The sequence below is a fragment of the Eptatretus burgeri genome, chromosome 15 (genome assembly GCF_056783735.1).
Source record: "Eptatretus burgeri isolate ZD-2024b chromosome 15, Ebu_testis_v1, whole genome shotgun sequence".
NCBI lineage: Eukaryota > Metazoa > Chordata > Myxini > Myxiniformes > Myxinidae > Eptatretus > Eptatretus burgeri.
Genome location: NC_140975.1, coordinates 46,874,864 through 46,887,647, shown reverse-complemented (window position 1 = coordinate 46,887,647; position 12,784 = coordinate 46,874,864). Strand labels below are relative to the sequence as shown.

General features: G+C 47.1%; 1 protein-coding gene across 10 annotated transcripts in view; it reads left to right on the top strand.

Moving 5' to 3' along the window:
- The window catches only part of EPN2 (epsin 2), a 42,620-nt gene that overhangs the window by 19,386 nt on the left and 10,450 nt on the right, over positions 1–12,784 (top strand). For all 10 annotated transcript variants that reach the window (XM_085858403.1, XM_085858404.1, XM_085858400.1 and 7 more), the window contains 2 exons: positions 3,063–3,323; positions 5,502–5,597. In XM_085858403.1, coding sequence (XP_085714529.1) covers positions 3,063–3,323; positions 5,502–5,597 — 357 coding nt within the window. The remainder of the gene's footprint in view (positions 1–3,062; positions 3,324–5,501; positions 5,598–12,784) is intronic.

Here is a 12,784-nt window from a genome sequence, read left to right as displayed (position 1 = left end):
GCATGATGAAAGCAGATCATATTTCGTAATTGATGGACATTTAAAAGAAAAAGAAAAAAAAAACAAACGTTTCACCAGCACAGCACTGAACCTGGCAAAAGCTTGATGGAACTGAGTTTTTGTGGAAATAACTGCTGTGCTGCTTGCCACATGTGTTCCAGACACTGAAGGAAAGCAGAGCTATTTTGAGGTGTGTCATAGGCCTTGGAAGTAATGCTGATAAATGACAACAGTGTGAGCCCTAAAATGTTTTTCACTGGAAAGACAGTGTCCTTGGCCAAACTTTATAATATTTTAATCTCTGAGCAGCAAGTGCTTTTCTTTGCAAGCGGTTGGTAATGACTGCCAGTTCTGGCTGAAAATTGTGTTCTGGATCATGTGTCTCCAGTATCAAACGTATGGCAATTGCAGCAATAATCTCTGTCTTGGTTGATGGTTTTATTTACAGTTTTTCATCTCCATGCTTTTTGAAAAAAAATATGGCCCGTGGGCCCTGATCAGTTTTGACTTCATCGATATTGGATATATTCATCATTGATACATATTGGATATATTCATCATTCATATGGATACATTCATTGTTTTTATTCTGGCCCTAATGAACTTCATACTCATAAAGACTCATTATCTTTCTTCCTGGGCAAAAATTCAGAAAAAAAACGCTCAGATGAGCTGTAGACATTGTTCCATAGAACCACATTATTCCAAACCCGAAGCAAAAACTATGAATAGTCTACGAGTTTTAGGACTTTGAAGATTAATTGATTCGACTGATTAACAAAGTCAATTGGTGACAAGTCTGAAATTTTATTGCGGGAGGTTCTGCGGCATCTCCCCAAGCATCGTCCCTCCGAGTTTCAAGTCATTCTGACCACAGGTTGCAGAATAATGATCGAAAGATTGATTGTGGATCGACGGACATGGACCCCCATTTTATGTCACTTCCTCCGGAACTGATTAAAAAAAACAGGGGAATATTGTAAATTGCTTTCTGTCTGTGTCCCTCACATTGTCACTTTAACGGTCGGGCAGAAATTCACCAAACTTGGTAGTCATGATGACCACATGGGAACAAGGTGCAAGAACAGTATCATTTGGCCCCACTCCCAGGGTGAGGTCAGATACCAAAATGTGCAGTGACGGGCACATTTTCAAACATTGTTAAAACTACAAGGGCACTCGGTGGAGCGCATACCTCCGCCATGTAATGCCTAATCCCCGAGAACATATCGGGTCCAATACATTTTTGAAATATCATGCTATATAATACTATTTCGTTTTTGGCCCGATCTCTCCATGGTGAAGAATAACTTTACAAGTTAAATGTCTCGTTTCCATATCCGGAATCGGATCTTCACCAAAATCAAATCGATTCGTCCTTGTGACACTCAACCTGTCCACCAAGTTTCGTCCAAATCCGTCCACAACTTTTTGAGATATTGTGCTATATATCGGTTTCACCCTGTCTCTCAATGGTGAAGAATCACTTAAAAAATTATCGGATCTGGATCCGGATCTTCACCGAAATTGAATCAATTCTTCCTTGTCACACAACCAACATGTGCACCAAGTTTCATCCAAATCCCTCCACAACTTTTTCAGATATCCTGTACATAAACAGACAGAAAGGGGTGAAAACATGACCTCCTTCAATGGTGCCTCCTATGCATATTTGTACATATTTTGGAGGCAATCTATATTTTATGCACATAGGAAATGGGAACAGAAAAATCTATGCAGTATCCTGTGCAGGGATGTTTGCCTATCTGGTGTGTTGATCGACTTGAATTTGAATTGTCCACTCAACCTGAATATGTACTGCCTTTGCTCAATAACTACATAGAAGCACCGATCATTGGCATCACATCTGCAAAATAGTGTAATGTCAGTGTAACGCATTTGTACTCAACCAAACAAAAAGGCTTCATCCAGACTGGTTTAATGGGGGAAAAAATGGTGAAATGGAGCAGCTTCTTCATCCTGAGAAAATAGCAGAACTTGACTTGCTCTCAGGAAATCAAACTCTGGTCAGTTAATCGAGCGAAATAATTACACAGTCCATTACAAGCACACCGAAGAGAATTGGAGGATGGATGAGTTCATTTGCTTTAGCTTATAGCAATAAAACAAGTGAACACTCAAGCTCGGATCATCGTTATGATACTCAGTGGGGGGGGGTGAGGGTGAGCCATGGGGCAATATGGGAGGGGGTGGTGCGTGGGTTAAGATGGGAGCGGACGAGGCCTGGGGTAATATGGGAGGGGGTGGTGCGTGGGTTAAGATGGGAGGGGACGAGGCCTGGGGTAAGATGAGTGGGGTGTGGGAGGAGATGAGTGTTGAGACAAGGGCGTACATGCGGTGTAGGGAGACCGAGTTGGGTCACACAGAGAAGCGTTGGTTCAATCAGGAGGAACATTAGTTCATTTATAGAAGGTATAGAGAATGGAAGGATAAAGAATGAAGGAAGTAAATAACGGGCAGTTTTTTGTGTGGTTTTTGAAATGCTATTTTGAAGCAAAGAGTGGGAAATAAAATTAAACGTTCAGCATGATAGGAGAACATTTCGGGTAAAGAAAGGCGAATGAGGTACGTATCACATCAGCAAAAGGGCACAATTACTTGCTGAGGCCTTGGGTGTAGGCCAGGCACTCACAAGGACATGAAACTTGATAATATGCTCCAAAAATGTACAATTAAGACATGGAAATGGGATTAAAACAATTAGCCAACACAGTGATTATATTGCAACAGACAGGACTGAACCGGTACACAAAACTCAGCTTTGATGAGCTTCGAAGAGGCAGGTAAGAACCAACGTTCAACATGCTCAGACCCAGAACCGGAAGTTAAAAGATGTTTCTTCGATTATATCCGAGAAAAACACTCACGTCAGCAGCTCATTACACGTTACACCCCACCATCCCCACCACCCCAACCCTCTTGCCTATTCATAATGAAAACTATCCAGAAAGTGTTCATCGCTTCAAAACAGACTTTATGAAGAATGCGATCTCAGCATTTAAGAACCTGATTAAACCTCGACTTTGTTTTCTGCCACCCAGCTTCTCCTCCTGCAGCTTCATTTGATAAGCATTTGGATCCATGGGATCCGTCTTTGTCTGCAAAGGCAGTGGACCCTTGGGAAACCTCTCCTATTACCAACATGCAAGTACCTAAAGTGGCTGACCCCTGGACTGAGTCATCGCCAAGTTTGCAGGCCCGAGGAAATGCGGTGGATCCATGGGCCCCAGCCGCATCGACAACTGTGTCAGATCCCATCAAAGCTACCACAGACCCTTGGGCTCCTGCACCCAAAGCTGGTGGTGAGTGTTGGATTTTGTTCACGTTGATCGGGTTCCCCTTGTCCATTGTGATGAAAACTTAGCTCTGACTTGTCACTTGCTCTGCTGAGTGGTATAATCTTGTACATATAATAAAACCGAAAAACATGGTTTGTCATTGACTGTGGTGCACACTGTGTAGTGCCACCTCATGGTGTTGGTGGGGAGGGGAGGGTAGTACAAGTCTGCTGTGGAGATGAATTGCTGCAATTTTGCACTGTATACGTGGCATTGTGCAAGTGCTTTACTGCACTGAATCTCCCCCCCCACTCTACATTTTGACGGTGGGGGGGGGGGGTATTACTCTCCCAGAGGGAGTGGGTGTTGTTTTATACGTGTACTGTACCAGGCCAGGCTGGGATTTCATGCCTCGTTCATTTCCTGGGATTTGCTACCTCATTCATTTCCTGGGATTTCCTGGTATTCGTGCATGTTAATGTTTTTGAATCGATGCAAAAGGTGTATAATTTTTATGGCATGTAATGCAAATCATTGTGCCACACAAATATCTCAGGTTTTATTAATAGCACATATCTCAGGTTTTATTAATAGCACACGAGCAGGGGTACCCAGCATTGCCCGGTGATGTTCTCATCCTGTTGGCATTTTTAAAAAATAATTTTTTTCCCATTTTTTTTTTTTGTGAGGACGCAAAACACTTCCGTACACCCATTATGGACTGGGGTCAGAGATTATTTAATATTACCTTCCACATAGCTACAAAGGCTTAGGCATGATGGAGTGATTACAAAAAAAAATACTTTTTATTTTTATTTTTTCAAAAAACTTTTTTGGGTCAAAAAACAATGCCTGGAATTTACTGAACAATGAACATCTGAAAGTGACGAAGATCTGTTTGGCCATCTCATAAAAATGGTGACAGACAGACAAACGTCTCTCTTATAGTAGACACCTTACTCAGCAAATAATTCACATATTCCATAAACCTGAACAGTGGGTAAACTGCTACTCATTCTGTAATCTGAGAGGTGTCTGTTTGTGGGTGTGTTTGTTTGTTTGACTTGTATGCATGCACTCCTTAACTGTGGGACAGAAAGAGATGAAAACTGTTTGCTGTACTCGGGGAGTGCACGTGAAGGTTTGACTCGGTGAAAGTAAAATCCCCACTCCCGGGGGTTCAGGGTGGCGGAAGGAAGCTAATTCTCTCTACTAACTAATAACCCATCCTTACAGATGGATTAATTCCCCTAGAATTACAGACCAGCTAATCTCCCCAGAATTAGCATATTTTAGTTCAACTTGCAAAATCCCATCCCACCGGGAGTGGTACAATGCGTTACCTTTATACAGTGAGAGTCTCTATAAAGAGAGTCTGACAAACTGAACAATAGGGGTCATGTTGCTCCCCAGCGAGACGCAACCAATTGAGCGTGCAGTACGAGAGAGACCGGAGCCGATGTGCATACTTGCACTTGCATGTTTATCGCTGCAGATCGATGCAATTTATGAGTATGAAACTTAGTGAGATGAATGGAGACATTTTCTATCCTTTGAATTCCAATCAAATATGATATTTTCAGTACTTCCCCTTATTCACCGATTTAATTCAGTACACGCTGGCTGGTATTCGGCTCCGGCTAAATTCAGAGCACTGAGGTTATAATTCAACACATCGAACGACCAGCGTGGACAGCATAAGAGAGAGGAAAATCTGCGTTTCCACTGGTAATGAAGTTATGTTTACTTGGAGGTTGGGATCAGAAAATAGGGAACACTGTCTTTGTGTTAAGTGCATTAAGGGATTTGTATGAGACAATCAAGAAAATGACAAATTTATTGGAACAAATTGAGAAACCATAATCTAAATCAATAGTATGAACGAGTGACAAAATACATGACACTTGTGACCATACACGGAGAATGAAAACCTGGATTTCCAAACTGACAGTCATTCGTAGTACATGTTTACATGGCATCGAAGATGGGATGAATGGCGTCATGTGATGACCAGTCAGATGCAGCTAATTATGCTATGGATCTCGTATTTGAGCGCTTACGATGGTTATAGGAATGTGGCTTGGTATCCTTGCATTCAACATGAACAGTCCATCAGCAGTAGAAACAGATCATTTGAGTTTATTCATGACAACACTCTCCCATCTTTCCACTGCTGCCTCCCACTTTGTGTGTGTTGTCCAGGCAAAGTTGATCCCTTCTCTGCTGTGAATGGATCAACCGATGACGATCTCTCGGCCTTCGATACTCTGCGTTCCTCAGCTCCTAAATATTCTACAGGTATTTTGGTTTATGTTGTTATTATAGTGAAGTTTTTTTCAAAAGTGTGGCCTCTCTACAGGCAAGTTGTGACATGAGTCTGGCTTGCTTCATTTTGTCTATACTGAGTATCCACCATGCTTCCTTGATCTTCCATTGATCATGTCTCAAATGTCTTGTCTCTTGTCACCCTTAATATTGTTGCGAATTCGTGCCCGCCGGTGTCTCATCCACACGGCGTGCTGGGGAGCACGCCCTTCGGCACACTTGCCACCACACCACTCACACACGGGGTCGCTTCCACACACGGGGGCGCACTCACACCTTGCACCACACACACAGGGACAGCCACACTGGGGATTCGTGTCCCCACAAGGGGTTCCGGAGCCTCTATACTCCCCAAGCTCGGCGTGCACCCGTTCGCAGCACTCCTCCCCTCGAACTCGCTCGACACGATCGAACCCACCTGGTCGTGACTCGCCTCAAGGGGGGCATACTCCCTCCCCTCGTTCCCGAAGGAGGCCATCCCGCTGCTCGCCCTGGGTACCGATACGCTCTGCGAGCTCCCCCTCATCGCCCTCCACTAACTGTGTGTGTGTGCGTCTCTATCCCCGTCCAATTCAATCTCTATCTTCCGTGTCTCTGGCAATACTTTCATTTCCTTCTTTGTCTTTTACTTTCCTCGTCTGCATTTTTATTTGTGTCTCCTTTATTAGGGTTTGCCCTAATTGTTCTTTCATCCGTTGATAACCCTCATTTATTTGCGTTAACATCCCCATTAGTTGCCTCATCTTCCTGATTCTCGCCCACGTGGTTTGAAGCGGTGGCTGAAAGCACTCGCCTCGTGTCGTGCTGTTTGTTGCGCCATTAATAGCGGCCTGCTCACGCCTCGTGCCGCGCTGAAGTGCGGCCGCGCCGCCATCTTGCGACTCCGTTTGCCGGCAAAGTCTGTACTCAGTATATGGGGTTGAGCTCCGCCGTTGATTAAAATTACAACAAGCACCGTCCCGGGCCATGGATTCTATATTCAAACACATATCTAATACCCCCGGCTCCCACTCGCCTTGAGACTCCATCTTATTTCTCGTAAGGGGTTAATTTTAATTTGGAGGGAATCGGGGGTCGCTCCTCTCACCCCGAAACAGATTCCCGTGAATTTAGCTGGAGACAGGAGAGCCCGTTTTCCCGCTCTCCGACACCAGTGCCACGAGGAGGGGGATGGGTTTGTGTCCCACGACCTGGCACCAGTGTTGCGAATTCGCGCCTGCCGGCGTGCGAACGGCCACGTAACTCGAATCGCGGCACGTCGCCCACCGGACGGACAATTCTGTCATGACCCTCTCGGACCAACACCGAGAGCTAGTCACGGGTGGGCCTTTCGGCCTCACCATGAGCGAGCCAATCGGCCCCCGCGTGGGATAGGGTTGTTCGCCAAACTCGACCTACCTAAGTACCCACGCGGAGGGTAGACCGGGCGATCGCACCTCGCCGCAGGTCGACCCCGGACACGGGCCGCTTAAGCGACCCGTTCCGTACTATCGGGATAACCGAGAGGTGTTATCATCGGCCTCGACGGTTCCGATTAATTATCGGGCGTATTAAGCCCACTACCAACCCTTTACGTGAAGCAAGATGGAGATTCAATTAAAGAAAAGACGAAGCGAAACGGGAAAACAGTTCAACATGATGCACATTTATTCCGTGGCACACGGAAAGCACACATATATAATTACAACAATTATGCACCTAAAGAAATTGCAACAAAAGAAACACAACAATGCAGAGATACTACCGACTACGCGAGCACACTGCAACACTTAAACAGTTTTACTTTACAGACGGCGCCAACAACACATTTACTCAAAAGTAAAAGAAAAGGCCACCCTCAAAGACAAGGGGGCAGACGGGGCCTGTGGGCCAATATTTGCGCGGGACCTGAAAGAGCGGTCAGGTCCGCGAGACGGGGTGGATCCTACCCGTGTCTTTGTGATGAGCCGCAAATGTGGCGGCGCGGCGATGCCCCGACTTCGTTCTCCTTCGCGGGTTTCGTTGGCACTGCTTGGAGTGGAGTGGGGTGGGAACGGGGCCCCCTTTTCGCACTATCTCAGCGCGGGGGAAAAAAAGGGGGGGGGAATTGTTGATGCTCTGGGGAAAGAGGATAACTGGCTTGCTTCCCGCGACGAGCGATTCCACCGCGAGCTCGTCGCCGACCGCCGTCTTCCTTGCCTCGGACCCGAGCTACTCGATCTCTTCCCCCATTCTCCTCAGCCGACTGCAGCAAACCACCTGTACGCCCCCGCCTCCCGACTCCACTCCGCGCTCCAACCCGACTCTGCCCCAAAAGTCTCTTCGCCCTTCCAAGGCCGACTCCCCGCTCCAACCGACTCGACCGCGCTCCAAGCTTCCTCCCTCTGCAGCTCCCCGACAGACTCCGAACCCCGACAGACTGCCGACTCCACACTCTGCCGACGCCACACTCTGCCGACGCCACACTCTGCCGACGCCACACTCTGCCGACGCCACACTCTGCCGACGCCACACTCTGCCGACGCCACACTCTGCCGACGCCACACTCTGCCGACGCCACACTCTGCCGACGCCACACTCTGCCGACGCCACACTCTGCCGACGCCACACTCTGCCGACGCCACACTCTGCCGACGCCACACTCTGCCGACGCCACACTCTGCCGACGCCACACTCTGCCGCCGCCACACTCTGCTCTCCAAAACCGTCTCAGATTCGCCCCGCGCTCGGCGCTTTATAGGCCGGCAGGAGAACCCATATGCAAATTTCTGGATCAGAACGAGCTCGGGGGTGGAGCCACGCTCGCCCATTGGACGGAGAAAAAGGGGCGTGAGTCTCCCCTGATCCTCGAATTTGCATATCTCGATTCTACACCGACGCGCCTGGAGGCGGGGCCAAACCACCCCGCGCTTGCTCATTGGACGGATCAGAAGTGGGCGTCTAGCATTCCTGATCCGAATTCTCCTCGGAAAGGCCGCATTTTGCACTCGCGGCTCGGCGCGCGTCCCGTACGAGCCCAGGACAGCCTGACGCTCGGCGTTCACAGGTAGTGTGGGAATGGCGGCAGAAGGAGGAGAGGTGAAGGTGGTGGAGGGTTTATGGTGGTGGTTTATGGCCATGGTGCCGTTTGGAATGGCGGTGATGCGATGTTTGCAGGAGCGAGTTGTGAAGGTAAAAATCGTGGCTGTTGGCGTTGTTGTTGTTAAGCAGAGTTGTGGTTGGTGGTTGTGTGATGGCGGTTGAGACGTGGTTGGTTCAAAATAAAGATAGAACAGAAAAACGGCTATCTCAAAGGGTCGCATCCCGAATGAATCACATTTATTCCCTCAAAACAACTGGTTTGGGGCTAACTACACATGTACTTACAGAGATATCTCACCTATGGGACCTGAATGGTGGTTTGCGAATTTCCTCAACCGCAACAATATCTTAGAGGCAGAGACAGAGAACACAAGTCTTAATTTTTACAGATCTTAACTTTGGCTGGTCTAAATTGTACTTGAAAATTGCTGTATAATAAAGTGATGATGAACCCACTATTAACTTCACCATGCAATTACATCTCCCGTTAAACCCATGCATGGAACCACACTACTCGATTCTTTCGTAACATTGGCTGTGCACTGATGGAATGCCTCAGTAAGAGAGATTGTGGCACCATCATTTGGAAATTGGACATCTGGGCTCAGCATGTTATCCCCAAAAGTTGTCATCCCACTTGTAATATTTTAAGCAAAAGATCTTGTGCAAAATCTCATGCATGCTGTGTAATTATTTACTTGTGGGTAAAATATTTAGTTTCTCACTCTCTTTGTTTCGACAATTAAAATAATGGTTCAAGTACCAAGAATGTGGTCGTTGCAGACAGCTTCAGCAAACAACTTCATGAAGCTTCCGAAAAAAAAAAAAAAACATGCGCATGAAATCAACCAAGCAATTTAGAAACCAAAAAAAATTCCATCAAGCTAAGGGTAAAACATTTTCAGGTCAGGTCAGGTATGAGAGCATGTGCCAGAACAGTGCGTCGCTGCGTCCACTTTCCGCCGGTACTCAGGGGCCTCCGTCTGGCCTTCCCCCAGGCAGATGCCAGGCCCATCCCCATCTCCTTGAGATGCTGGTCAACCTGCTGCAACCACGAGGTCGGCCCATTGGCCTCCTCCACTCACGAGGCTCCCTCGCTGAGAGAATCTGGAGAGCAGGATCAGCGTCAGGAAAACGAGCCACATGTCCATACAGCCGCAACTGATGCTCAAGGACCATGCAGGTAACAAATCTCATCCGAGTCTCTCTCAGCAACCGCTCGTTGGACACAAAATCTTACCAGCAATAGCCAAGGATTCTCCGAAGAGACCTGGTACCAAAGGAATTGAGTCTCTGTCTCAGATCCTTGGTCAGAGTCCAAGTCTCGCATCCATCGAGCAAGACTGGAAGCACCAAGGACCTGAAGACTCGGACTTTCGTCCTCCCGCACAGGTACCGGCAGCGCCACACCCCATGATCCAGTGAATCCATGACTTCCCAGGCCTGACGCAGACGTCAATTGACCTCTGACTCACAGCCAGCAGAGACATGAATATCACTGCCAAGGTAAGTGAATCTCTCCACGACCTCCACGTCCTCACCACACACAGACACAGACAGGACAGCAGCATCCAAGATGTCATTGAAAGCGACTCTGGTCAATGGTATCCAGTGTCCCTTGAGAGACAAAATTCTTCTTTGCCCTGCAGTGAGTTCCAAGACATCCACCGGCAACATCAAGGACGGTGGTCTTGAAGGCACTCCACAACTCTTCAGGACCCCCCTAAAGCACCCAGACGCCCCAAATGTCCACTCAGCCTGTTCGCAAACTCCTCAGCTACTCTCTCATCCTTGAGCTTGCCAACATCCAGCCTAGGCTGGGATGGTATCATTCTCCAGGATTTAAGGTGCAGCTTTGGAGTTGCTACAACAAACCGGTGGTCAGTATTGAGGAACTGAGCACTCCGGTAGACCCTGCAGTTCTGGATCATCCTCCAGCGACCGTCAACGAGGACATGGTCAATCTCCTTTGTCACACCACCAGCGTTGGAATACCAAGTCCAGCGATGAGCTTGTGGGCGCTGAAACCATGAACCAGCCACCCTAAGTCCATGACTTCTTGCAAAGTCAAGGAACTTAGTGCTATTCTGGTTCATAGTTCCTGACACATGGGGACCAACACATGTCTCATAACCATCCCTATCAGTTCCAGTCAATGCATTGAAATCCCCTAAGACTAGAAGTGTATCTCGTCTGGGGCACTGATCAACCACAGACTCGAGCGTGGCGTAGAATGTGTCCTTCACGGCGAGGTCACTCGCCTCAGTCGGAGCATAGACAGAGACCAGGGAAATGACACCTAAGGAGTGACGAATCCTTAGTCTCATACACTCATTGACCGGTGTTACCTCAATTATCATTTGGGTCAGCTTGTTGGACACAGCTACAGCAACTCCTTGAGTATGGTAACTATCTGAGCGACCAGACCAATAGTAGGTGTAAAAACCCACCATTATCTCGCCGCAATCCGGTTTCCGAACCTCAGAGAGTGCTGCAATACTGATGTCCAAACGCTTGAGCTCAGATGATAACAGAGACAGGTGATCATCCTCTCCGGGATAGGACATTCCAGGCACCCACCCGAAGGGACCGCCTCAGGTTAACCGAAAGAGACTGCTGTCTGGTGGACGAGACCTCAGCACCACTCCGACACACTGTCCCGCAATCTGACCCTGGGATGTTACCCCGTGGTTTCCCTCCTTTCATCAAAATTGGGGGTCCCGAAGGCTTTGCCCCAATCCCGTCATCTGGTGAGCTTCCTTGCGAAGGGAAGCTGCACAGGAGGTACTCCCACGGAGTGGGTTTTCAGCTTTTTTTTTTTTGCATTTTTGTGTTTTGTGGAATGAAGGGTTTTACGGTGGCCGGAGTGCAAATCCTGCCACGAACCTCCTAATAAAAAGTAACCCAACTGCAGGAGGGCGTCCGCAGACACAGTTGGGCACTAGATATGGATGGCCGTTGGCTCACAAGGAGCTCCTCCACCCTTTGACAGGTTTTGTTTTTAATCCTGCTGGGTGTCCATATCCAAACACCCTCCTCAGAGAGGGTAAGCTTACAAGTGTCATCCCACTTGTAATATTTTAAGCAAAAGATTTCATGAAAAATCTCATGCATGCTGTGTAATTATTTACTTGTGGGTTAAATATTTAGTTTCTCACTCTCTTTGTTTCGACAATTAAAATAATGGTTCAAGTACCAAGAATGTGGTCGTTGCAGACAGCTTCCGCAAACAACTTCATGATGCTTCCGAAAAAAAAACAAAAAAAACATGCACATGAAATCAACCAAGCAATTTAGAAACCAAACAAATTCCATCAAGCTTAGGGTAAAATATTTTGCATCCACTGAAAAGGTTAACACAGCTATATTTCATGTATTGATAACATTTCAGAGGGATGGCTTCATAGCTTCCTCTCAAAAAGTTGGTTTGACTTGGATGAAATCAATAGAATGTTGATCAAAGTACTGTGTGCCAACTTCCGTGTGAAACAAGGAGCTGACATTTCGGGCGTTACCCCTTTGTCAGAGAAAAAGAGTGAGACTGTACAGGGGGCAAGGTTGATTGTCGAGTGGGAGTGTAAGAGGTGCACGTGAAGAGATGCATGTCGGATGCAAATGACTCATTATGATACCCCAAGAAAGGAAGGCCAGGAGTCAAGAGTTGAATGTTGATGGGACTGGGACTGGAGATAAGGGTGAATAATGGGGAAACAAAATTATAAAGAGTGTGACGAGAGAGAAACTACAACTTAAGAAAGAAAGCAAAAAAGGAAAGGGGAGTGGAGAGGGAAGGAACAGTGAAAGGAGAGGGGAAAGAACAAGGACAGGAGTGAGAGAAAGGGGAGGTTTGAGCGATAAAATGAAAGAAAATATGTTCCTAAAAAAAAAAAACAGGGAATGGAATACAAGTGAATGATAGGGGAATTTGGTAGAGCGCATACCTCCGCCACGTAATGCCTGATCCACGAGAACATATCAGGCCCAATACATTTGTGAAATATCATGCAAAATATCGGTTTTGGCCTCATCTCTCAATGGTGAAGAATCACTTTAAAAATTCTAGTATCCGGATCCGGATCCGGATCTTCACCAAAATCGAA